At 42.5% G+C, this 24,346-nt stretch overlaps 2 protein-coding genes across 2 annotated transcripts; one reads left to right on the top strand and one right to left on the bottom strand.

Annotated features, from left to right (window-relative positions):
- The first annotated feature begins 1,588 nt into the window (after window positions 1-1,588).
- RNASE6 (ribonuclease A family member 6) lies at window positions 1,589-3,810 on the top strand. Its single transcript, XM_019632356.1, has 2 exons — window positions 1,589-1,844; window positions 2,215-3,810. The coding sequence occupies exons 1-2, from the start codon at window positions 1,754-1,756 to the stop codon at window positions 2,682-2,684; spliced, it is 561 nt and encodes a 186-aa protein (XP_019487901.1). The 5' UTR covers window positions 1,589-1,753; the 3' UTR covers window positions 2,685-3,810.
- Window positions 3,811-16,633: 12,823 nt separating this feature from the next.
- On the bottom strand, window positions 16,634-18,195 carry RNASE1 (ribonuclease A family member 1, pancreatic). Its single transcript, XM_019632357.1, has 2 exons — window positions 18,089-18,195; window positions 16,634-17,362 (listed from the first exon to the last, which is right to left on the bottom strand). The coding sequence occupies exon 2, from the start codon at window positions 17,335-17,337 to the stop codon at window positions 16,867-16,869; it is 471 nt and encodes a 156-aa protein (XP_019487902.1). The 5' UTR covers window positions 17,338-17,362; window positions 18,089-18,195; the 3' UTR covers window positions 16,634-16,866.
- Window positions 18,196-24,346: the final 6,151 nt, after the last annotated feature.

Here is a 24,346-nt window from a genome sequence, read left to right as displayed (position 1 = left end):
AAATAAAAGAAAAAAAACAGGCCCCAAATAGCATCATTTGTGCTAAAACCCAAATGCATTGTAGGGGAGGAAAAATTATCTTTGATTCTCTTTGGGTCTCTATCTGGTTCTGAAAAGCTGACAAAGACAGATCAATAAGAAAAAAAAAGCATACAAATTTTATTAAATTTTTACATGAACATGGGAGACTTCATGAAAGAATGAAAACCCAAAGAACTGACCAAAACAGGAAGCTCTTATACCTTTTAAACAAAGAAACAATGAATTTGTGGAGAATGGACAAGACAAAGGGGTTTGGTCTATGGGTAGTAAATAGTAAAAAGGTAACTAGGAAGATAAGGGTTAGTTTAATAAAGTTTGTTTGCAGATTCCTCTGGTGCACTCTCTGGGCTGATTAAGTCTGTCTTCAGTAAAAGGTGAATTTATTTCCTGCCTTTAGGCTGGAAAGGGGGAGCTTTTTCTGCATTTACTGATTGATTGCCTTCAACACAAAATAATTTTTATGTCAAAGAGCCATATTTTGGGGTGACATTGTGGTTTCCTTCATCATGAACATGGAATATCTCTCCATTTATTCAAATCCTCTTTGATTTATTTAATCAGAGTTTTATAGCTTTTCTCATATTGATCTTATACATTATTTTATTGGATTTATACCTAAATATTTCATTTTTCTTTGGTGTTACTGTAAATGTTTGTGGGTTGTTTTTTGTTTTGTTTTGTTTTTTTTTATTTCAAATTCCAATTGTTCATTGCTCGCTTATAAGAAAGCAATTGATTTTGGTATATTAACCTGGTGTCCTGCAACTTGGTTATAAACAGACATCATTCCTATCCTACAGATAATTGGAGCCATTATAAAAATTGGGCAAGAGTGTTCCATGATTACATTTAGGAATACTAATCTTGAAGTAATATGTAGAATGGATTGGAAGGAAAAGGGGCTACAGGCAGGGAGTCCTTGTAGGAGGCTTTCATGAGCCCTCCATGAGACAATGGGGTTCTGAATAGGGTATTTCAGCACCAGTGGAAAGGCAAGAGCGGATTCAAGAGGCAAATACCCTAAATTTTCCCTTCTCCTTCATGTGTATGGGTCTCTTCACATGCAGTTTCCTCTTTGGGATGCCCTTACCATCCTCTTGACCTAACTTCTAATTAATCCTCAAAACTCAGTTCAGGTGTTGTGCCCTCCAATAACGCCCGCTCTCTACTATCTTCTCCAGTTTTTCTTCATCACAGCTATAAGTGCTATTTACATTTATTAAATATACTGTATTTGTCTATTTACCTAATTGTCTCATTAGATCATGAGTTCCCAAATCTGAGTAGCCCAGTATTTTGCCCAAAAAATGTACACATAAATGAATAATTCATTCAAGTCTGTAGCTGGAACTCACAACATTACCAAGTATGTGGCAGCTATTATATCAGATTGAGCTGGTATATTTTTCTCTTAGGGAACCGAAATCAGAGCTTCAAAAAACTGAAACTTCAGCTCAGGAAATAAGCGTTTAACCCACATCAGGAAGTAAGTGATCAGTTCCTCAAAACTGTGAGTTTTGAGTCATACTGTTTCTTTAAATAAGCTTACTCTTCCTGTCTCTTCAGTGATATCGGTACTATTGTAATCAGCAAGTTTGGAGGTCTAAGCATCTCATCTACACTGTGCACAAGAATTTCATCTTCCAAGCCCTAGGTTTCTCTTTCCTAGGGGCTCAGAACTTCTTCCTTGTCACAAGCAGGCAGCTCTGGCATGCCTGGGAGAGGAACAGCCTACAAAAGCCTTGGAGCCTGCAAGCAACTACAGCTTCTGTTCTCAGCGGGAGCCCCAGTGTGGAGACCTGGTAAGAGGAGACGCCTCAGGGCTAGGGAAACCAAGGCAGTGAAGATGGCTGGGAGGTCCAGGTCAAATAGATGGAGGATAAATATTTCAGGAAGGAAGAGGGATGAGACAAGGTTTCTGACATGGAGGCCATCAAACACATGAGTACAGGAGAGACAGAAGACTGGAATCTGCCAATCAGAAGAAAGGTCCTCTTCACTGGGCTTCAGGCTCATCATAAAATTGTGAGACTCAAGTGAGAAAAAAGATGGTTATAAAAAAAAAAGAGCTATGAAATCTTAAAAGGCACAATAAAAATCTAAATGTTTTTTAATAATAATTTTGCTCTTATTGCTTCTACTACTACCATTATTTTCCCTCTTCGTAAACAGGAAAGATGGTGCTAGATCTCCTGGAAGGCTTCCCTCTCCTCCTGTTGCTGTTGGGACTGTGGGGGCCAATGTATCCAGTTTGTGCTTTGCCTAAGAATCTTACGAAGGCTCACTGGTTTGAAATTCAGCATATACAGCCAAACCCTCTCCAATGTTACCAGGCAATGCATGTTATTAATAATTATACTCGGCACTGTAAGCCTCAAAACACCTTTCTGCATGACTCCTTCAAGAACGTGGCTGCTACCTGTGGGTTGCCCAAGATTGTTTGTAAGAATGGCTGGAACAATTGCCACCAGAGTCCAAAGCCTGTTAATATGACTAACTGCAATCTTACTGCAGGGAAGTATCCTAACTGCCGCTACAAAGATGCTGCCCAATACAAGTTCTTCATTATTGCTTGTGAACCTCCTCAGAAGAGTGACCCTCCCTTTCAGTTGGTTCCTGTACACTTAGATAAGATTGTTTAAAGTTTCCATCACTCTTCCCCTGACTTGGTACAGGTTTTCTTATGAACTCTTCTGCCTTTTCTTTTCTTTTGCTGATTTCCCTGGTTCCCATAGAAGAAAAAAGGAAGCTGTTGGGAGGATTAGCGTGCCAAGGATTCAAGACCTGAGTTGGGACAAAAAGAAATAGGATTCTTTTCTGTTTTTGAGCTCTGTGTATTTCAAAGGAAAGCAAAAGAGAAGAGGGCAAAAAAGGGTCCAGACCTCCATGTTTTTAACCTTGGAATTCCTGCAAAGCTTTGTTGCACTATATTCATAACAATAAAACTACTTTCTCCTGCATTCTACTGAGTGTGAGTATGAGTGTTTGAGATCCCTTTCACACTATTGCCAGCCTAGAGAGATCTAGACCTGCCTATCCCAATATTCCAAGAACTATTTTGGCTCCTGGTATAGGGTAGGAAAAATAATTTTTCCTCTATTCTTCTAGGTTCTTGGCTGAGAACCCCCCTATAATAAAAAGACAGATTAATAGGAGAAAACAATTTTAATCATATGTGTACACACAGGAGCCCCCATAAAGATATGGGACTCAAAAGGTGGCCAGAGGATTGAGCCTTATATACCATCTTGAGCTAAGGAAAAGAACAGGAGTCTGGGGCTTCAAAGGGAAGGAAGGCAATCACAGGAAAAGGAAAAGAGTAAATGTATGGTAAACAAAGTTTGCCCTGCCATGGAGATAAGTCACTCCAGATGAAGTGATCTCTGGTAAAGGCTTTCTTCCTGGTACAGGCCTCCTTTCTAATGTAAATATCTCTTATAAAAGGGTAACTTCCACTCTGTTTTCAGAGCTTCTCCTGTGTCTGCAGTTCCTAAAATAATCAGCTCAAAATAATCCTTATGCCAAAGGGACATATTTGGGGATGGCACATTCTGCTCCCCTTCATAGGTCACTTTCACAGAGGGAGTTTCAGTTACTTTGTCAACCTCTAAAGTTATTGGTTGATTACCTGTAGAGTTAGAAGGCCAACATAAGTCAAAGTACTCTATAGTTATCAATCTTTGAGTAGCAGCCAAAGATAATGTACCATATATCCCCATGTATAAGACACACCCTTTTTTGAAAAATTTGGGGTCTTAAAAGTGGGTGCGTCTTATACAGTGGTTATAGATTTTTTGACAGTGATGAGGAGTTGTATGAATTTTATGATGAATAAAACTTGAGTTTAATAACTTTATGTAATACTTTTTTTTTTTTCAAATTTTGGGCCCCAGATTAAGGTGCGTCTTATACATGGGGAAATATTGGAAAGGCCACATATTGAAGTAGTTACAAGTGTGTCATTGACCAGTGCTACAGAATGATTCTTTCCAAACCAGACTATTCCTTTAATAAATGTGCTATTGTGCTCACATTTGTTTATATCACGCATTTATGTCATGTCTTAGAAACAAAGAATGGAATACAACATTTCAGATTTCAGGATCCTAGATTCCGAGGGTGATGGATAGTCAAGAGCCCTCCAATTGGGAAGAAATAAACTGGCCAGGGCAACTTGGCACCTGAGAAGTTGGGTACCCAGTATGGGGAACTCTATATAGTGGGACTTGAGTTCTACAATTTAGAGTGGCTCTCAAATAGTATTCAACTTTAAGCTGTACTGCATTTACATTTTATAGTTTCAGAGTCTTCAAGTAAAGCCTGTGGGGAATGGTGGGAAGGATCTGTGCTCATGTTTGGTGTGAACCAGTGTAGGAAAGTAGCAGCATCCTCAGGGAAAGAGGTTTTCAGATGGCATGGGTTGACCTGAGTGGTAATCAGAATGGATCTATGTACCATATAAGCCTTACCTGGACATGTCCAGAGATTATTTGAGAAAGTAACCTAGTAAAAGACTGAACTTTCTTCAATCAAAAAACAAAATTACATTGCTGTTATTGTATTTGTACATTAAAAGGAACTCATGGATTGAAGAAATATGTGCTACAGAAATTTTGAACAGTTAGAAACATTAGAGAACATGAAATATAACTTAAAAATAACAAAATTAAGTGTGAGATGTAAATTTTATTTCATTTTTTTTCTGTGACCTTAAAAACACTGCAAATATTTTGTAACAAAAAATTAAAAACAAAAATATGAGTGCCATCTTTTAAAGACTTGGAGCAATATCTAATCCTTGCCTCCCCTCTCCATCTCCTACCTTCCCCAACAGTTGTAGTCACTTTTCATCACTCAAGGGTGGAATAAGAATGAGAGTAACATTGGGACAATCTCTTAAGCTCAAACTCTTAGAAGGTGTTAGTTTATTTTTATTTTTGTTTATTTATTTTTTAAAAGATTTTATTGGGGAATCAGGGAAAGGGAACAGACAAGTTGCTGTCCTTTTGTTCTTCAGCCTAGTTGTAGAAAATGTCGCTTCACTGGTCCATGTTGGTATTGTGATCATTGCGCTCTTCCCAGCTGAGACAGATGGGTTGCTGGCCATTGGATGGCCGCTCACGGCAGCTCATGGCAGCTCACCTGGGCTGCTGGCTGCTCACGCTGGCTGCCGGCCACTCACAGTAGCTTACGTCAGCCCACTGCAGACCCACTGCAGCCTACGCCGTCACAGGCGACTCACGGCAGCCCAGCTCCAGGTCGAGCTGTTGTTCATCATCTTAGCTGTAGAGGGTGCAGAGTCACTGGCCCATGTGGGATCCGAACCGGCAGCCCTGCTGCTCAGAGCTCGCACTCCCAGGCCAACTCTTTTTTTTTTTTTTCAAGATTTTATTGGGGAATTGGGGGAGGGGAACAGTGTTGGGGAAATAGGGAAGGGAACCAGCCAAGTTGTTGTTCTTCAACCTTCATTGTGAGGGCACCAGTCGCCATCTGGCTGTCCATCGGCAGCTTGTGGCTTCTAAGCTCAAGGTGCTGTGTTCAGTCTTCGTTGTGGGTGGGTGTAGCCACCATCGAACAGGCAATTGTGTTGCTATACCAGCTGAGCCATCCTGCCACCTGTTGGCAGCTCAGCGACAGCTCAGCTCAGTTGCAGCATCACTGGCCTATGTGGGAATTGAACCGGTGGCCCTGTTGCTCAGAGTTCTGAAGCCAACTCTTAACCAATGAGCCACTCGGCCGGCCCAGAAGGTGTTAGTTTTAAATAAATGGACAAGACTGAGATGGAGACTCTCCAGATTTGCTTTTTTTTCTACATGCAATTTTGTCAAGATAATTGACTAAATCAGAAGTTCATTTAGCTGTATCCCTAAATCAGCTTAAATAACCTGACAGACATTATAGAGTGGTCAAAAAGTAGACAGAGCTTAGAAACGAATTTAGCAAATGTTCCAGCAGCTCTCAACTCTGGTTTCGGAATTTAATTCACCTATGAGCTTTTAGGAAAATATCAATGACTAGATCCCTGTGAGATATTTTGTTTTCTGTCTCCCCCCACACACACACACCCCTTCCTGGCACGAAGCTCCTGGAAGCCTTGTAAATTCCTAAGTGATAAGAGCTCTGAGAACATCTTTTGTTGTAATGAGGTGACTCTGGGTGGGCTCCTGGATGGCTTCTGGACGGGAGATGGTCACCAGAAAGACCAAGCCATGATTGGAAGCTTTTTCAAACCCTGCCCCCCCCATTCTCCAAAGAGGGGAGAGAGGCTACAAAAGGAGTTAACAATCTATCATGCTTACATGAGGAAGCCTCCATAAAATTCCAATAGTATGGGTTTCAGAGAGCTTTCAGGTGGTGAACACATCCACATACCAGAAAGGTGATGGAGCCCAGCTCCACTGGGACAGAAGTTCCTGATGCTGCAGACCCTCCCAGACCTCACCCTATCTATCTCTTCATCTGGCTGTATGCCTGTCTCCTTTGTCACATCTTTTATGGGTATAAAACTGGTAAGCTTAAGTAAGTGTTTCCCTGAGTTCTATGAGCTGCTCTAGCAAATTAATCAAACCCGAGGAATGGGATCGTGGGAATTTCAGATTTATTGTCAGTTGTAACCAATTGGTCGGGCATAAGTTTGGAGTGTATCCAGTGCTATTTTTACACTTTTACATCATATATAATATACTTATACACAAAATAGAGTGTTTCTGTGTACAATTTTAAAATAAATTTATATAAATACTAAACAGTGTTTTTTAGACTCATCAATATTAAAATATGTTCTTGTTCCTTTATTTTTACTGATGTGTTATTTTGTTTCCTTTGTATTAATAAACCACCATTTATTTATCAGTCTTCTGTTGTTGCATATTTAGGATGTTCCCAAACTTTCACTCTAACAAGTAGTATTACAATATATATCTTTGTACATTTCTCTGTGTGCATATGTATAAAATTTTTACCAAAGTATATACAGATGGGGGATTGCCAAGATATATTCTGAGACTCTGTTAGCAAGGAGTTTGAGTAACTGTAAGAGGCCAGGGATAACTTCCTGAGGAAATGATGCTACTTGATTTGAGATGTGAAGAACCCATGTTGTTGCAAGGCACTTATTACAATGTCAGTTTATAGAGGAAACTGAGGTTCAGAAAGAAACTTGCCCAAATTACAAAACTAGTAAAGGGCAGAGCTAGCATTTGAAACCAGAACTGATTGAATTAAAACTCAAATTTTTCCCTTATTTATCACAAAATAAAAAACCCAAGGGAGGAAAATTTGTTACACAAATCTTAGAAGGAAATTATTGAGCAATATAAGAGCCTATGGCCCCATTTTTTACTACAAATACAGAAATATTCTCTTTTTCTCCTTTCTGTGGTTATGCTTTATAGCACCCTCCTAGAAACAATTAACTAACAACAGTTGTTAAATTAACATTAGACACGATCTCAGTGCAGGCTTCTGGTCAGTGTCTGGAATTCCACTAACGCTGTGTTTCAGCTTCTGTTTTAATTAAAGGAACCCACCATGAGGGAGTCCCAGAGTGTTTACTACCCAAGACAGAGTAAGGCAGGGGAGTGTTTTTGTTGTTTTATCATTTTTGTTTTTTAATATTTTTATCAACTACAACCCATACTTTATTCAGATTTCCTCTTTTATTTATTTTACTTCTTATTTCTGTTCCAGGGTTTCATTCAGGATACCACACCTTACATTTAGTTGTCATGTGTTCTTAGGTTTCTCTTGACTTCGGTAGTTTCTCAATTTATCCTTGTGTTTGATGACCATGACAGTTTTGTGAAGAACTGATCAGATATTTTGTAAGATGTAATTGTTGTATTTTTTAAACCAAATTCTCTTTCAAATAGTCATTAATTGTTAGGCCCAGACATTCGGAATTTCTTTTGTAGGAAAGGGGGAATGGTTGGCCATTGTGCTGAGAAGACATAGTAGGAACAAACAAGGAAATCTCCTTGGAAGTGGGGTTTGAGGGCTTGCATACTCTTTCAAGGAAAGCAATAGTGCTCCTAAGGGGGCAAAAATTAGTTATTAAGAGGCCAAAAAATCTTAAACATTACTATGGTTTCTGGCCCTTCAAACTCAACCCTACTTGACAAAATCTTACGCCTTAGTTTTTATTTCAGAAAGGGTGTGATTAGGAAAGAAATACCTAAAAAATCTCTTTGAGAGTGATAGGAAAAAAATATGGAGATACGCTCATTTGGAAGAAACAAAAAAGCAATGACTGGACTAGGCCTTGTCTTCACCTATCGTTAGAAACTTTTCAGAGTATTTGTGCTACAGGTGCTTGCATATACATCTTTCTAATTAGAATACAAAGTACTTAAGGGACTAGATTACATTTAATTCATTTTTGTATTGGCAACATTATAAAGACATGTATTTCTCATAATAATCATACAATAAAAGCTTGTTAGGTGTATGAAGAAACTATTAAATTCCAGGCAAGAGGCATAGGAAGATCTCTGTTATAGGCTCTGCTGTTAAACTTGCCCAAGTCAATATTTTAATTTTTTACTTAGGTGAGGACCTAAGTGAGTGGCATACTGGACACATTATCATATAACAAGGGTCTGGAAGGATGGTGAAAAAATGAGTATGGAAACGAATTTTTAAGACAACATAGTACTATAATGGTAAAAATTTCAGCACATCTATAATAAAATTAATTACAAATGGAAAAATACAAAAATTATAGTGGAGAAACACCACCTTAACCAAGTAATCAAATTTGATATCATGTTTGATAAGACAGACATCATGTTCCTCCTGACAAAATGCACTGAGAAGGATACACGTTATTTCTGTACATAAATGATGCTAAAATGCATAACCAAAATCCAATATAAGGGGGAAAAAATCAGAGAAGTTCAAATTTAGGGATATTTTATAAAGTAACAGGTCCATACTTGTTAATAATGTCACAATCATGAAAGACAAAGATTAAATGAAAGGATTCACAGATTAAAAAAGACTAAAGAGATGTGTCTAAATGTTTTGTATGATCCTGGATAGGATCCTGAAACAGGAAAAAAAATTTTTTTCCATTGTTATAAAAGATATTGGTGAGGCAATTGATGAAAGTTGTGTACATTCTGCAGATTAGATAATAGCATAGTTTCAAAGTAAATTTCCCTTTTGATTTTGATAAGTATCTTAAGCCCTTGTCAAAAGAATGTTCTTGTTTTTAGGAATTATATAGTGAAGTATTTAGAGATAAAGGGGCAACACGTCCATAACTTGCTCTCAAACATTCAGAAAAAATAATCACATATCTACATAAACAATAAAGCAAATGTGGAAGATATTAATGGTTAGAGAATCTAGATGAAGAATATATTGGAAATCTTTGTACAATTTATTCAGCTGCTCTATCTGAAATTATTTCAAAAGAAAAAGTTAAAAAAAAAACAATTTCAGCAATCATTTACTGTATAGATGTAGCTGTGAATAAAACAAACTCCATCAATGTGTCCTAGATTTCTCTAAGTTTTCATGCTGTGACTTTTGACTGACATTTACTGACTGTCCTTAGCAAAACATATCAAAACCTTCTTGTTGATGATTACCTGTGTTCCTTAAAATGTAGCCATAAATATTTTTGTTAATAATGGCTAGAATGGCATGACAACTGAGATAAATATCAAGCTGATAATAGTGTTGATTATAAACAATCATCTATCACAATACCACCAGCAGGTATGGCCCTGGGCACATAATGCATTCTTTGTCCATTTGTCTTGTCAATCATTAGTACCTGAGTTATACTATATTAAAAAAGTGCTGTGACAGGGGTCTTTTAGTGGAGAATAATTTGTGTGGAACTGCTGGGTCATCTGTCTGCTCTGACCCTACATCCCCGAAAGTAAATTATTCTATAATAAATTCTGTTATATTCCATGGATTTGCCTGCGTCGTTCTTCAGTAAGAAGATACCTTCCTGTTGCAGTGACCATCACACCTTTTCCCCACTGAGACATTTCCTACCTGTGCAAGTTATTTTGCTTTGCAGATCGTTATTATACCTACTCACTTTAATTTATAAAATCTACTAAAACTCTACTTTGTCTGGTATCTTGCAAATCACCAGCCATACAATGGTAAAAAAAACACCTGGTTTCTGCCCTCTAATAGCTTTCAGTTTAGTGGGTGAGACAAACAATGAAACTGGAATTTTCAATAAAGAGTGATTAGTGTTAGTTTCTCAGGGTGGTTTCAAAACCTAAATGAACTAATATAGATATAAAATGGACTTAACAAAATTCTTGGTGCTTCATAAAGTTAGCTCCATTTCCCCCTGAATGATTATAAACTTCAAGGAAAGTTGTTTTAGTCCTCTAAAACAAGTCCTTCTCAAATAGCCCACCTTCCAGCCAGCTCCCAAATTCCTGTCTTTCACTCTAGGACAGTAAGTTGCTACAGCAGTCCTTTGGTATATGTGTGTTAAATACTGATGTTGCAGTCGTTGCTTAACACCCTCCTAAAGCGAAGGAAGAGCATTCAGGACCCCTGATGCTGGCTGGGAGCCAGTGTGCTTTGCGGCATGGAGGCAGGGCCACAGTCATTCCTGCACCATATTTGAACTGAGAATTGAATGATGACAACACTGGATCCTGGTGTGTCAGGCAAGGGGCCAGAGTGAGGAGCATGCCAGAATCATCATCTAGAAGGAGGGAAGCAGAGAAGCTCAGGGCTTTCCCTGTATCAGGTAGTCATAGATCCTGCTCTTCTCACGTGGGTGAGTTCCTTTGCCTTTACCAAAACTGCTGTGGTAGTCAAGGGTGTTCAGTAAGTTCCTTTCATATATTTTTTTTTCTCTTGATTTTCTTATTCATCATAAGCCCTAGTCTTGCATTGTAGGAAACTGAAAAGTCTAGATACACAGAGAAGAAACTATTTTTTTCCCTTGCAGGGGGTAGGGGTCTGGGGGGGGGCACATTAAAAAAAATAGTTTTATTGAAGTATAATTGGCATATGGTAAAACATACATATTTAAAGTGTACAATCTGATAAGTTTTTTTTTTTGTTTTGTTTTGTTTTAGCTGAGCCATCCTGCCACCTGTTGGCAGCTCAGCTTGGGCCGGGCATCAAACCACTGTTGCTCAGAGCTCAAACTCTTGAGTGAGCTCTTAACCAACTGAGCCACTCTGTCGGCCCTTGATAAGTTTTTACATATCTATACACCCATAAAAAGAATCACCACAATAAAAATATTGAATAATTATCCACCTAGCTGCATACTCAGGGACTGAAGAAAAGAAAGGAAACTGACCCTGAGTGTAGGCTCTGCCTAGGCATGTAGCAAGAAGAAACTAGATAATGACATGTAGTAGTGATGAACTTTAAAGTACAGTCATCTCACTCACAAAAGTAAAACATGCCCAGTGAGATTCTGTCCATTCAGATAAACGATGCCTTCTTTATTGTTAATTAAGAAGACAACAAGGGAGTGGGAAGGAGGATAAACATGGAGGGAGGAAGGCGAGAAAACACCTTTCTGCCTACACTCACTGCATGCCACAAAGAAACCCAAACTACATATGAATTTATTGAGTGCAGAGGCACCATGAAATTCGTCCCCTAGAAAGTGGCTCCTGAGAAATAGTATCGAGATGCTTTCAGGTGTGCCATTGTCTAGTCTTCAGGAGGTACACTGTCATTCTGTATCTTGTATATAGAACCTCAATTATAAATTATGAGTCATGTATGTGGAGGGCTGTCGCTCATTCATGATCAATTCCCAAAAGCAATATTAAAGTGCTTTCTGCCCTGGGTGATTAGATTCAGAGCTCCTAGTGTGCCCACTTGCTCTGTGAGGTCTGAATCAGTCTACGAAGAAAAGAGTGGGCATTAAGAGCAGATTTTCATTTCACAGTTAGAAAGCTCATGTCAACTGATGGTCACTGGTGTCAATTTAACACCAACAGTAATCCTCAATTCACTGGAGAGGACCATATCTGCCTTCAAGCAGATACCCATCTTAACATGTTATTACCTCCATTTTAAGATTAATCTGCCTGGGTTAGTCTCCTGGGAGGGGTTAGTATTGATTTATTTGTGGGGTAACAATAGTCTCCCCACAGACAGAGTCCTCTGATTTGTCTCCAGATGACTGTTTCTGTCCTTGCCTGGCCTGATCCCTCCAAGACAAAACTCGGTCTTTCCTCTCCTAGTCTCCTCTTATTCAGAGCACTTTCCCTCCTCACTGTCTCTCTGGCCGTGCAACATCCGTTGTCACCTATCACTATATTCCCCAGGTGGAGTCTCCCAGTGGTCCCATGGATGGTGTGAAAGATAACACAAGTGGAGCAATATTAAAATAGATACGGAATAGCCATTTCAGAGGAACTGCCCTGCACATCTTATTTTTCTTAATCTTCCAAACTGGACCAAACCACAATCACTCCAAGAAGTCAGTAAGAATGAGAATATCCTGTTGGGAAAGACTGATAAAATTGGACTTTGCTGATGATCGAATCGCTAACCAATCAATGAAATACAGTTCTAGCCAAATCTCAAACCAATCCATGAAGTACAAATCTAACCCTACCACATTTAGCACCAGCAAACTCTTCTTTAATACACTTTACCTCATCTTCCTCCCTTTTCCCCACATACATGAGGCTCATGAACCCTGAGACCCTCCCCTGTAAATGGAGAACACTATTTGGGTTTCTGCCTGTATAGAACATTAATAATGAACACAAAATGGACTCTAACAATTTTGATAGTTTTGTCAGTCACAAAGTGACAGTCATGCCAGAACATCACGTGTAAATCCTACCCAGTAAACGCGCTAACCAGATAACTCCAGAGCAAGGTGGAGTGTGACCACCTGGACGGCTTTATCGGACTGCAGATGAGTTTTATCGGACTGCAGATGAGTTTTATCGAACTGCAGGTGACTAGTACACTATACAGAGTCTTGAGCATAAAATCAGAGCTCTCTGACAGCTCATCACTCAGGCCACAACTGAGGAGCTGACAGCTGTACCTGCACTCGATCCGGACGGAGCACGTGAAGCCATGTCTCCTGACCGTCTCATCAGCCAGGCCTGACATTCAACGCTACACACTCCAGCGCCATAGGGACTGTCGCTGAACACCGGACTCTCTCTCATCCTTCTTTTGTATGACTCTGTTCGCCTTGCCTAACCCTATTGCTTACAATAAACCTTAGTGACCCTCTTGTGTGAAACCGCTCTACTTTAACTATTGAAGACCATCCTCTGGCCAGAGACTTGGTTAATGCCCATGGTAAACTGAGTCAGTTGGACTAGATCCAGACTTTATTCTAATAAAGTCTGGCATTGTGAAAAGACACAAACGTGTGTGAGACTGCTACTTTGATAGCCACATCCTGCTCACGACACTGCCTGAATTTGTTCTTGTTTGTTTTTTTTTAATTGGGGGATTGGATGAGGGGAACAGTGCTGGGGAATCGGGGGAGGGGAACAGACAAGTTGCTGTCCTTTTGTTCTTCAGTCTAGTTGTGGTGGAAGTCATTTCACTGGCCCATGTTGGTATTATCATTGAGTTCTTCCCAGATGAGGCAGATCTGTCGCTGGCCTCTGAACGGCCACTCATAGCAGCTCTTGGCAGCTCACACTGGCTGTGGCCGCACACGGTAACCCATGGCAACCCGCTGCAGCCTACGCTGTCGCTGGTGACTCACAGCAGCCCAGCTCAAGGTCAAGCTGTTGTTTACCATCTTAGCTGTAGAGGGCAGCATCACTGGCCCTCATGTGGGATCCAAACCGAGGCCCTGCTGTTTAGAGCTGGCGACCCAAGCCAGCTCTTAACCAACACGCCACTCGGCGGGCCCCTGAATTTGTTTTTCTGAATTGCAGTTCCTTTGAATTCCAAATAAATGCCTATCATTTCTCACTTTTGCTTTTTATTTTTAGATTAACACCTAGAAAGTGCAGGGAGCCAGAAGCCACAGCTGGTAAATGTGCAGGTATATTGTAGATGCAACAAACTCCAAGTGAGGATTCTCAGAAGCTCCACTAAAGTGTTCTCTTGGCACTAGCAGGAGGGTAAAGGGTGGGCTTAGGAACAAGGGTAAGATGAACTTAAGAAAAATCCTGGCTGTAGGGAGCATGTCTATAAACTGAGTTTCCCTTTTTTCCTCCTCCATCCTCACTGCTGGTGAGGGGTGAGATCCCTATTACTCCAGAAATGCAGAGATATCTGGCCCCTCTCATCTGTAGGTTTTGTGGACAAAAGAGGGCCCACATACAAAAGCTCAGGGGAGGCTAGCATGGTGGCCCTACAAACTCAAGAGACCGAAAGTAACAGCATAGGATGGTCTGAACATAGAAATTCCTAACTAAAAGCAGGTCATGGTGGGTACTCAAATCACTGGCCTCTAGCTTCCTTGACAAAGGTCTATTTTTACCTTAAGTGAGCCTTTCTATTGTCTTTTTGCATCTAAGGTAATGTATCTTTGAAATGTCAGCGTAATCTTCTTTTCCATACCCTTTAGGGAACACCCACATCACCAAAGCAGGAGACCACAGAACCCCTCATTGTTATCTTGTTCCCCGCATACCATCTCTATGTGCTGTAAATGTTAATTATTACTATCCTATGCCCAATGTAAAAGAAGTATGTGTCTCTCTATTCTATTTTTATTCAATCCCATGGATTTCCCTGCTTTGCTTTCTCCTGCCCCCTAAATCTACCACCAATGGATTTCATGTAACCCTCCTATGTCTCCTCCTTTACTTCTAATGTATAAAAGAAGCTGCAAAACTGCCATTCTCCAGAGCATTTTCTTAATTTGTTGAGATATTGCTTCTCAGCAATTGTCGTCAGTTTGATTCAATTAAACTCATAAAATTCTCTACAGGTTTAGATGTTTCTTATATTGACACTTTCCTCCTCATATAAAAGCCCCCAGAACTGAAAACTCACTTTGCATAAGAAAAAGTCACTCCCAACCTTTATAAATGTAGTATATAAAGACAATGACAGAGCTGGTCAAACTGGTTGGAAGTAGAAACTTTCTCTCCTATGACCTTGTCTAGAACCAGATGCAACAGTAAATAGAAAGTCAAGTGAAATGATTAAGTGATGACAGAAGCTGAGTCTAGTCTTTTCAATGGCTGTAAGGATGAGTTGCCAAGAACTGAGCAGAATCACAGGCCAAGTAGTCTGGGAACCTGTGAGAGCCGCCAGCGAGCTCAAAGAGAGAAAGCCATGACTCCGCGGCATGTAATAAAGCAGGCAGACTGGGAAATTGTCTTCTTGAGGGGACCCTAGTGGCAGAAAAAAGGGTGACTGGGAAGCCAGGAGACCTGGGGTCTGCTCCCAGCTGTGCCACTCGCTAATAGCGACCATGAGGAAGTCACAACCTTTCTGAGATTCGGGTTGCTCTTGTGTAAAAGATGGGGGTTACATTAGGTCAACGGTGGCAGACAGGTGGCACATATGCCCTTACCACTCTCATACCTGCAGGAGAGGCTACTGTTCAACCACATCACTGTTTAGAAGTTTTTCTACAGCAGTCTAGGCAGGCATTTCCAATTAGAGTTGGTCTATAAGCTGAAGTCTACTTATCCTCCCTCAGAAGTCTTTTCTAGCTCCTAAATGGAAGGTTCCAACTTTCCAAGTAAGAGAGGACCATTTTTCTGATTTAGTAATAGCTCCCTCAAAAAAAAAAAAAAGAAAAGAAAGAAAGAAATTTAGGATCACAATTTCATGCACTCTTCCTCCCCACCCTGAGGCTGAGCAGGGTCTTCCTGAGGTCACACTGTCCTTCCTTCCATGCCAGAGATTTTAGTATTTGAGCTTTGCCTTCTGTCAGTTCACCTAGCATGACAATGTCCCCTGTGGCTTCCTTTTATCTAAAACAGGCCACACTTGTTAGTACACACAGACCCATGGAAAGGTCTTCGGACTAAAAATCTACCTCCCTAAGGAAAGGGCAGGGAAAAACCAAAGAAAGAGGTTGGCCTCTCTAGTCTGATAATTAATAAAGCCCATTAAGGGAAACTTACATACAAGTCATGTCTTGGGTGACTGGCTGTAAGACAGAACGGATCCCCGCAGCACTTGACAGATGGCAAAGAATTATATACTGTAAAAGGGGGGGATAGTCACGGGTACTAGTATGTGAATGCTACCAGGTACAGAAATTATTTTACATGCCTGACCAGGTCAGGAAACAGCTTGTTCCAGGAATAAGCAAGTCACAGGAGGCAGGGTAAGGGGTCCTGATCTATGTCAGAATGAACATTGATTAGGATCAGAATGAATATCGATTATGATCAGACAGTTTCTAAAAGGGGGCTGTGAGAAGCAATCTCTGTTCTGGCCTGGGTCCAGCTCGCAGGTCACATCATGGAACAGTCTCTCCTCCACAACACTTAACAATTCGTATTGGCATTAAAGAATCAACAAGGAAAGGGGTGATCTCAGGTCACTAAAAGCCAAGAGTCAGAAGAGGAGGCATTTAATGATTCCATTCACAGGTCACCAAAGTTAACCAGATTTACAGTTCTTACCCCTAGCAGGAAAGCAATCATAATAACAGTAACCTGGATAGGGACGCCTTCAGGAATTCAGGTGGTTGCAACTGAGTTTTATTGAAAGAAGCAGTGAAGTGGTTTAACATGGGGCCCACCTCACAACTCACTCCTCACCCCCCAAACCACACAGGAGCAAGCATCAGCCCAGGAAAGCATGTTGCGTTGGATAGGAGCCCTAACTTGAATTATTTCCCTTAGGGCAAGGAAGGAAGAGGGGAGAGGCAGGTGACACAATAATGAGGCGGGGCATCTCACTGCTCTGGTCTCAGTTGGAGACCTCTACGGAAGCATCAAAGTGGACTGGCACATATGGGTTCCCCTCACATGCTATGATGATGTGCCTCTCTTTCTGGCTGGTCCGGTACACACAATTGGGGTATTTGGAGCCAGACGTCAGGCGACAGTCCGTGATGTTCATGCTGGAGCTGCTCTGGTGGCAGTTGGGCTGGCCATTCTTACAGGTGACATTTCCCTGAAGGCAAACGGCCTGGACATCTACAACGGACTCGTGGATAAAGGTGTTCACCGGCTTGCACCATCCCTTCGTCATCTCCCGGCGCCTCATCATTTGGTTGCAGTAGTTAGCGTCGTTGGTGGGGTAGCTGCCTGGGTCCATATGCTGCCGTTGGAACTTCATGGCCCGCGATTCCTTGCCCAGGGAAGGCTGGACCCACCCCAGCACCAGCAGCATGAGGACTAGCAGTGGGAACAGGATGAGGGACTTCTCCTGAGCCATGGTGGCCTCACTTCCCCAGAGGAGCCTAGCCAGGAAAGGGAAAGAGGAGGAAAAGCATCACCTTAGGAGGAGAATCCCAGCTCCTACCTACGGCTTTCCTGGTTTACAATCACCCTTCAGGTCAGCCAGAAAGATGTCTCTATTCCTGCAAGATTTTCCAAGTAATGAGACACTCACATATACTCGTCTCCAAGACCATTTGACTGACTCCCACTAGCTAGAGAGAGGCGGTCCTCCTCTCTGGATGGTGACCTTGGAAGTAACTTAAATTTTGGCAGTCCTGTCTTTGAATATTGGAGGTGTGTTTTGTTTTTTTTAAATACATTTGAAAAATAAAATATATTTGTACCCAGTGCTCTAGTGGCTCAATACAAGATCCTTTTGAATAAACCATGAGCCAGATTGTATCCCTGATACCATCATGACATACAAGATCATGCCAGACAGAGTCCTGTTGTCCTACAACACAAAGGAAGCTGAACCCCGTGCCTGACACTGGCATCGCAAAGGGATGCCATTGTATTCCAAAGAGAGATGTTCACCTCCCCCCACCTGGGGCTGCTCCTTCTCCAGACCTACAGGGTCTCTGCAGCCCTCGGTCCGAGGGCTCCATCCCCAATCCCAGCTCTGCCCTGAGCCTATGTTTGCCTAGCCCAAGCTTTCTCAGTGTTATCCTCGCCCACCCTGGGGCACCCTTCTCTCCAACCCTCAAGCAGAAGCAGCTCCTGAATCCACCTCTCGGACCACTTACCTGGGGTCTCTGTCTTGGATTCTGGGAGACAGCAGGAGGAAGGCCAGTTTCTGCAGTCCCTGGGTCCCTGGGTCCCCGGGGTGCGGACCTTATGTAGATTGCAAAGGGGCTTGGCTTCCTAGAAGAGAAGGGTGGGAGGAGCATCTTGGTTTCAGTCCAGAGGAAAACAAGGGAGGAAGCCAGTGGGAAAGGAGTGGGGAATTAGCTAGGCCACCCTCTTTTCAGGGTTGCTAGGGAGAGTGAGTCTTTGCCTATAGGGGCCTTTCTTACCATGTGAATCACCTCTGTCTGCTGGTTCACAAGGAGCAGCAGAGAGAGCACTACAGCACTGATGTTCGAACCCCAACCAAGTCCTTATTATCTCATTTTCACCCAATAGCCCTTGGAAGTTAGCAAAGGGCATATAACATGGGATCACAGGAGAGGGAGGGAAAGGGGGAATCCTGTCTCTCCCCAGGAGTCCTGGAATGGCTTTGACCAGAATTCCACATCTCCCAACAGTACCTCTCCTAGGCGGAGCAGAGAGAGGTATCCAGCTGTCTTTCCCTGGAAGGCTTCTCAGAGCTGGAGAAGGAGAGGGCAAATGCTTGAACAGGTTTGAAAAGGAAGCTTCTGTGTGACCTTACCCAGTTCCGGTCACTTCACCACTCCTGAGATGTTGAAAGTGAATGTGAGATAGTTCTTATCTACAGGGACCACTCATCCTATAGGTCAGAGTTGAGTAGAGGAACTAAAGATAAACCAAAACCCCCAATCCCTTTTGAAGAAAAGAGAACATCACATTTCTTAGCAGCAGAATTTCCCCCTAGAGTGAGATCTGTTTTCTCTGGATGACAATTTTGATACCTCTTCAGTGAGAATTATTAAAATTCCCTCCATGCTCTGTATTTAGACTATCTCAGTCCAAATTCTGGTTTAGCATCTTAAGAAATAGGTAAGATACAGAACTTGATTTATTTCCCTGGTCCTCAGTTTCTGGGTCTCTAAAATGGGGATAATATGTACCTCTTAGATTTGTTATTAGGATGAAATAAGGTAAGATGAACAGAGTGCTTAAAGTAGTATTTAGAAAGAATCTATAAATGGTAGTAGTTCTGTGATTATTCACATGGGGTGGTATTCAGATTCCCCCCAAAGGAATCTGTTTAAATAACACTGAGTGATCTCTGAATTGCTTTTTACAGAGGGTGGGGGAGGGGGAGGGTGGAGTTAAATAACCGCCAGACCTTTGTTTTGATAAAAACCTGAGCTGAAAATAGTGGGCAGTTTTAAAATCCTGGGGAGGAGAGGAAAGGGGAGGAGAAGAGAAGAGAGGGACCTTGATAGGAAGAACAGAATTCTTTAAAAGGAAACTTTAAAATTGTTTTACCCCATGATATCCAAAACATCTTTAGTCAGGTCAATGTTAATTGCTAATGTGCATGAATTTTGAAGTGGAAGTGGGTCTAAGGAAGACATGGTGTGGCATGAGCTTTTAGTTTAATATTCCTGCAATTCACCCTCCACTTTTGTTTTGTTTGTCTTAGCCCTTGTTCATCATCTTGAGTGGTGCTGGGAGGAAAACTTTTCCTATAACATTTAGGTTTATGTCAGGGAGACTGAAAATTAACTGACAAAAGACAGATCAACAGGAGACTAGACAAAGTTTGTTCACATGCATGTGAAGAAGCACAAAAGGGTGGCGAGAGGACAAACTTGAACGTTCAAGGCAGGCTCTCAAGATCACATCACATCATATCATAAAGCCACATCAGTGACTGGCCTGATCCCAGGCATGGAGGAAAGCGAAGGGGAGAGCATTTTTGTCCCCTCCACAGAATGCCTGGAAATTAATTTCTGAAATCCTCCCAGAGCCAAAGGCAGCCCACTAAGATGAGAACTACACTGCATCTGTGGGCTCTGGGCCCCAAAGGGTCTCCTTAGAGACAGGCTGTGTGGCAAGAACCCACCCATGCCTCCCATTTTCTCTCAAGTAGCTATCTGCTCCTCTCCCAAGTGAAGCAGTTTCCCTGACTCCTCTTCGGGAGTGAGGCTCTGGACTCTCTGGAGCTAACTCCATGGAGACAAAGTTCAACTTGGACTGTAGTAACTTGGGAAACTTCATGATCCTATGAAGCTGAAACATCTCTTAGGGGACAAACAACAGAAGCCCCTCAAGGGCTGGCCGAGTGGCTCAGTTGGTTAAGAGTTTGCTCAAGAGTTTGAGCTCTGAGCAACAGCGGTTTGATGCCCGGCCCAAGCTGAGCTGCCAACAGGTGGCAGGATGGCTCAGCTAAAAAACAAAACAAAACGAAAACATGGCCCCTCAAGCCTGTCACAAGCTATGCATTTATAGCCCTAAACTGAGAAACTCCTTCCCCAGCGAAACATTGTACAATCTTCCCCCAATTTAAGCCTCCTGCCCACACCCCAACATTTTGTCTCACATGACAACTGCAAAAGGGCAAAAAGTGGGCTGGCCTGGTGTCTCAGTTGGTTAGAGCGTGTGCTCTTAACAGCAAGGTTGCCAGTTTGACTCCCACATGGGATGGTGGGCTGTGGCCCGCCCCCCTCACCCCACAACTAGATTGAAAGCAGTGACTGGACTTGGAGCTGAGGTTGCACCCTCCACAACTAAGATTGAAGGACAACAACTTGATTTGGAGCTAACGGGTCCTGGAAAAACACAATGTTCCCCTTCCCCAACTCCCCAATAAAATCTTAAAAAGGAGGGGGGTCAATTTCAAGACTGTGCAGGTTATCATTCCTGTTGATGATCCTCATTTTATAAGACTTCTATTTCTCTTTCCAAGTCCATTTCACTCCCCTATATCCAACTGGGAAAGAAAGGGTTTCCAACATCTGAGACCTTGTTTGAGGCCAACCAGGTACAGATTGTGCTTTCCCATGAGGGCAGCCCTGACTTGTGTGTGAGCCCAGCAGGTGTGGTCAATAACCTGGTCTCCAGAACACACAGAGAATGGCCCTAGTCTCCCCCCTCTCCCTCCCAGCCTCCTGACACTATAACCGTTTTCTTCAGCCCCAAGGACAGAGAACACTCTCTGAGCCCTGGGTCTTCTTAAATGGAGGTCAGATATTGCCCAGGGTGTTTGAGGAAAGATAGAGACTTGGGTGTCTATGGTTCCTGATAGGAGAAGACCTAATTACCTGTCAGCCTGAGTGGCTCAGTGGTCTCTTGGTTTCATCCATTTTAGGAGATCCTCCCCGACCCTTCCCTTCTAGGACGAGCACCGGTGCCCCCATCCCTTACCTAAGGGTAGTCTGTTTGTGCCAGCTCTTCTGATAGCATTAATTATTGACCAGGACTCCTGTGTGAAAGAAAACAGCTGGTAAGAGAGGAAGGCAGGACACCTGAGGGACCTGGGAGCCTGGAATCTGCAGTCTTCACAGACCTTGTCTTCTCCTAAGAAGAGCTAAGCCATTAAATCGTGGACTTTATTTTAGATCCAAGTGCTGAGAATTGTCCCCAACAGCAGCCCCTAGAGCTGTAGTACAAGCCAGACCTTGATAAGAGCTCCGGTACAGGCGAGGACAGGGTTATTAGAAAGCAGTGGGAGAAAAGGGGTGGAGTGGAGGGTGATCAGGGAAGGTTTCAGAGCAAAGATTACCTTGGGGAAGACTTTTAAGGATAGTTTTTTTTCATTGGGGTGAGGGAAAAAAAGTCCGAAAAAAACCCAGGAAGAGAAGTAAACACTGGTGGCAGAGCACTATGTTTAGAAAATAGCAAGCTCCTCCATGTGACTAGGAGGAGGTGGGGGATGGCACAGAAAATAAAAATATAGGCCTGAGTAGAAGTATCTTGAATGCCATGCAAAAGACTTCAATGTGTAAAAGATATAGTTAGTTACCTTGAACTCAAGGAATGCAAGGACAAAAGCAATGTAAGGGGCCTTCCTCTAGTCCTCCCATTATACACACATGAGGAGACAGGGCCACAGCAGTCCCAAGGTCAGACAGCACCTTGGCAGCAGAAACACAAACCTGCCTCAGGTCCTCGATTTCGAGGGCAGTGTCCTCACTACACTATGCTACCTGGTGTGCCATAGGCGGGGAACCTGCTCCTAGGATGTGCGCCCAAAGGGCTGCAATATCTTGTTGTGAAATGGATCTCTTCTAGCTCTGGGTTTCCCGCAGAGCTCTCCCACCGTTCTTCTTGCTGTGAATTGTGGTGGTTAAAGGAAGGGATGGCTTTGCTGCTGCCCCCACCTGTGGAGTTAGGGGGACTGGGGACTCATACTGAGATACAATCAGAGGCACTTCAATTGGAGCAGCTTCCAGAGTGAGGGGACAGAAGGCAGGGAAGGATGAGTGGTCAGGGCTGCCAGCTCTCCAGTCCCTGAGACACGTTTGTTGATTCCACTGGGGATCCTGGAAGAAAAGGAACCTGTTTAGGAGGAAGAAGCCCCCAGGAGTTTAGCAGCATCCCTCCTTCTCTTTAAGACAGCGGTTCTCAACCTTTCACAGGGGTCACCTAAGACCATCGGAAAACACATATTTTCGATGGTCTTAGGAACAGAGACACCGCTCCTCTATCTGTCTCTAGGCCCACATGCAGATACGCCCACATACGAGTACCCGGCAACCCCTGTGAAAGGGTCGTTCGACCCCCAAAGGGGTCGCGACCCACAGGTGGAGAACCGCTGCTTTAAGGGGCCTCGCGTGCTGGTTCCATCAAGGCAGCAAGGTCTTGGGAAAAGTCATTTGCTTTGAAAATTTTCGGATCTCACATCTTCCATCTCTTGCTTTCCACCTTGTGACAATCATTAGGACTGTTACAATGAGCACAATAGTGTTTCTTTTCCCAAAGTTGGGAGATACTGTCAAGGGACAAACCACATGGATGGGGAAGTCCATGCAGGCATATGAGTGAAGAGCGTCCAGCCCCACCCAGTTTAGGGAACAAGTCTCACATCAATTTAAGCAGAGCCTTTTATTGAGTCACTAAGTCCATCTTCCTGACCCCAATGGCTGACCTGCTATGAGTTTTGGATTAAACAGTCCTCATGCCTTCACTCACTGCAATCTGATCTGGCAACCCAGCCCCCCCCCCACCAGCTGGGCCAGGAAGCCTCTGTGAGTAGATCATGCAGTGACTGCATGACCAAGTCATGGGACCTCGCTGAGCCTTAGCATTGTTTTCTGAGAAATGAAAGAGTGAAGAAAGATGATCTCTAAGATCACATCCAGTTAAAACATTTTGTTTTTTGCAGTGTTTCTTTTTCTAAAGATCTTTCTCTCAATACTTCCCAGGAAGAAAGATTGGATCTTTTTTTTTTTTTTTAAGATTTTTATTGGGGAATTGGGGAAAGGGGAACAGACAAGTTGCTGTCGTTTTGTTCTTTAGTCTAGTTGTGGAGGACGTTGCTTCACTGGCCCAAGTTGGCACCATCATTGCGCTCTTCCCGGGCGAGGCAGATCAGTCGCCGGCTTCTGGATGGCCGCTCACGGGGGCTGCTGGCTGCTCATGCTGGCTGCTGGCTACACGGTAGACCATGGCAACCTACTGCAGCAGGAGCTGCAGCCTACGCTGTCGCCGGCGACTCAGGCAACCCAGCTCCAGGTTGAGCTGTTGTTCAGCATCTTAGCTGTGGAGGGCAGTGTCACTGGCCCTCATATGTGGGATCTGAACCGGGGCCCTCTGGCATCCCAAGCCAGCTCTTAACCAACGTGCCACTTGGCCGGCCCATGGATCTTAATATAAGATCTATTTCCTTAAGACTTTTATCCTTTTCACATAGCCAAAGTTGCTTTTGTGGCTGTATTCACCAATTAATTTCCTTTGGTTTAACTAAAAAACAAAAACAAATTCATTTACACAGAAACACAGATACACAGAGAGGGAGAGAAAAGTTCTCATCTTCCTCCCACTCTACCCTCCTGAATTCCTGGCAAAATACCAGCAAGAAATGGATTTTTATCCCAATATGCATTTTGCATATTTTCATATTAAATAAAATGCACAAACTCCTAACTTTTTATGAAAAAAATTAAATGTCTTCAGTGTATTTACATTTGAAGACGTTTAAAATTTTAATTGTATAGCTGAAGTGGCATGAAGAATAAGCATTGCAATGTAAGGTACTAGTTTATTATATGTTGATTTCTATAGTAAGAAAAAAAATGGTGGCCCTTCTGTGATTTCATCTTCAATTCATTGGATAAATAGAAAGTTTCAGGAATATTGTCTTATCAGAGACCCAGAAATTAGAGATACATCTAGTAATAAAGTTTATAATATAGAATTAGAGGGTACTCTAA

The sequence above is a fragment of the Hipposideros armiger genome, unplaced genomic scaffold (assembly GCF_001890085.2).
Source record: "Hipposideros armiger isolate ML-2016 unplaced genomic scaffold, ASM189008v1 scaffold_1132, whole genome shotgun sequence".
Lineage (NCBI taxonomy): Eukaryota > Metazoa > Chordata > Mammalia > Chiroptera > Hipposideridae > Hipposideros > Hipposideros armiger.
This window is presented reverse-complemented; position numbering and strand designations above follow the sequence as displayed.

Excerpts from the sequence above, each read along its gene's own strand:
- RNASE1 (XM_019632357.1), bottom strand. The coding sequence starts at position 17,337 with ATGGCTCAGGAGAAGTCCCTCATCCTGTTCCCACTGCTAGTCCTCATG.
- RNASE6 (XM_019632356.1), top strand. The coding sequence starts at position 1,754 with ATGCCTGGGAGAGGAACAGCCTACAAAAGCCTTGGAGCCTGCAAGCAA. Across the intron at positions 1,845-2,214 it reads AGCCCCAGTGTGGAGACCTG|GAAAGATGGTGCTAGATCTC; the intron begins GTAAGAGGAGAC and ends CTTCGTAAACAG.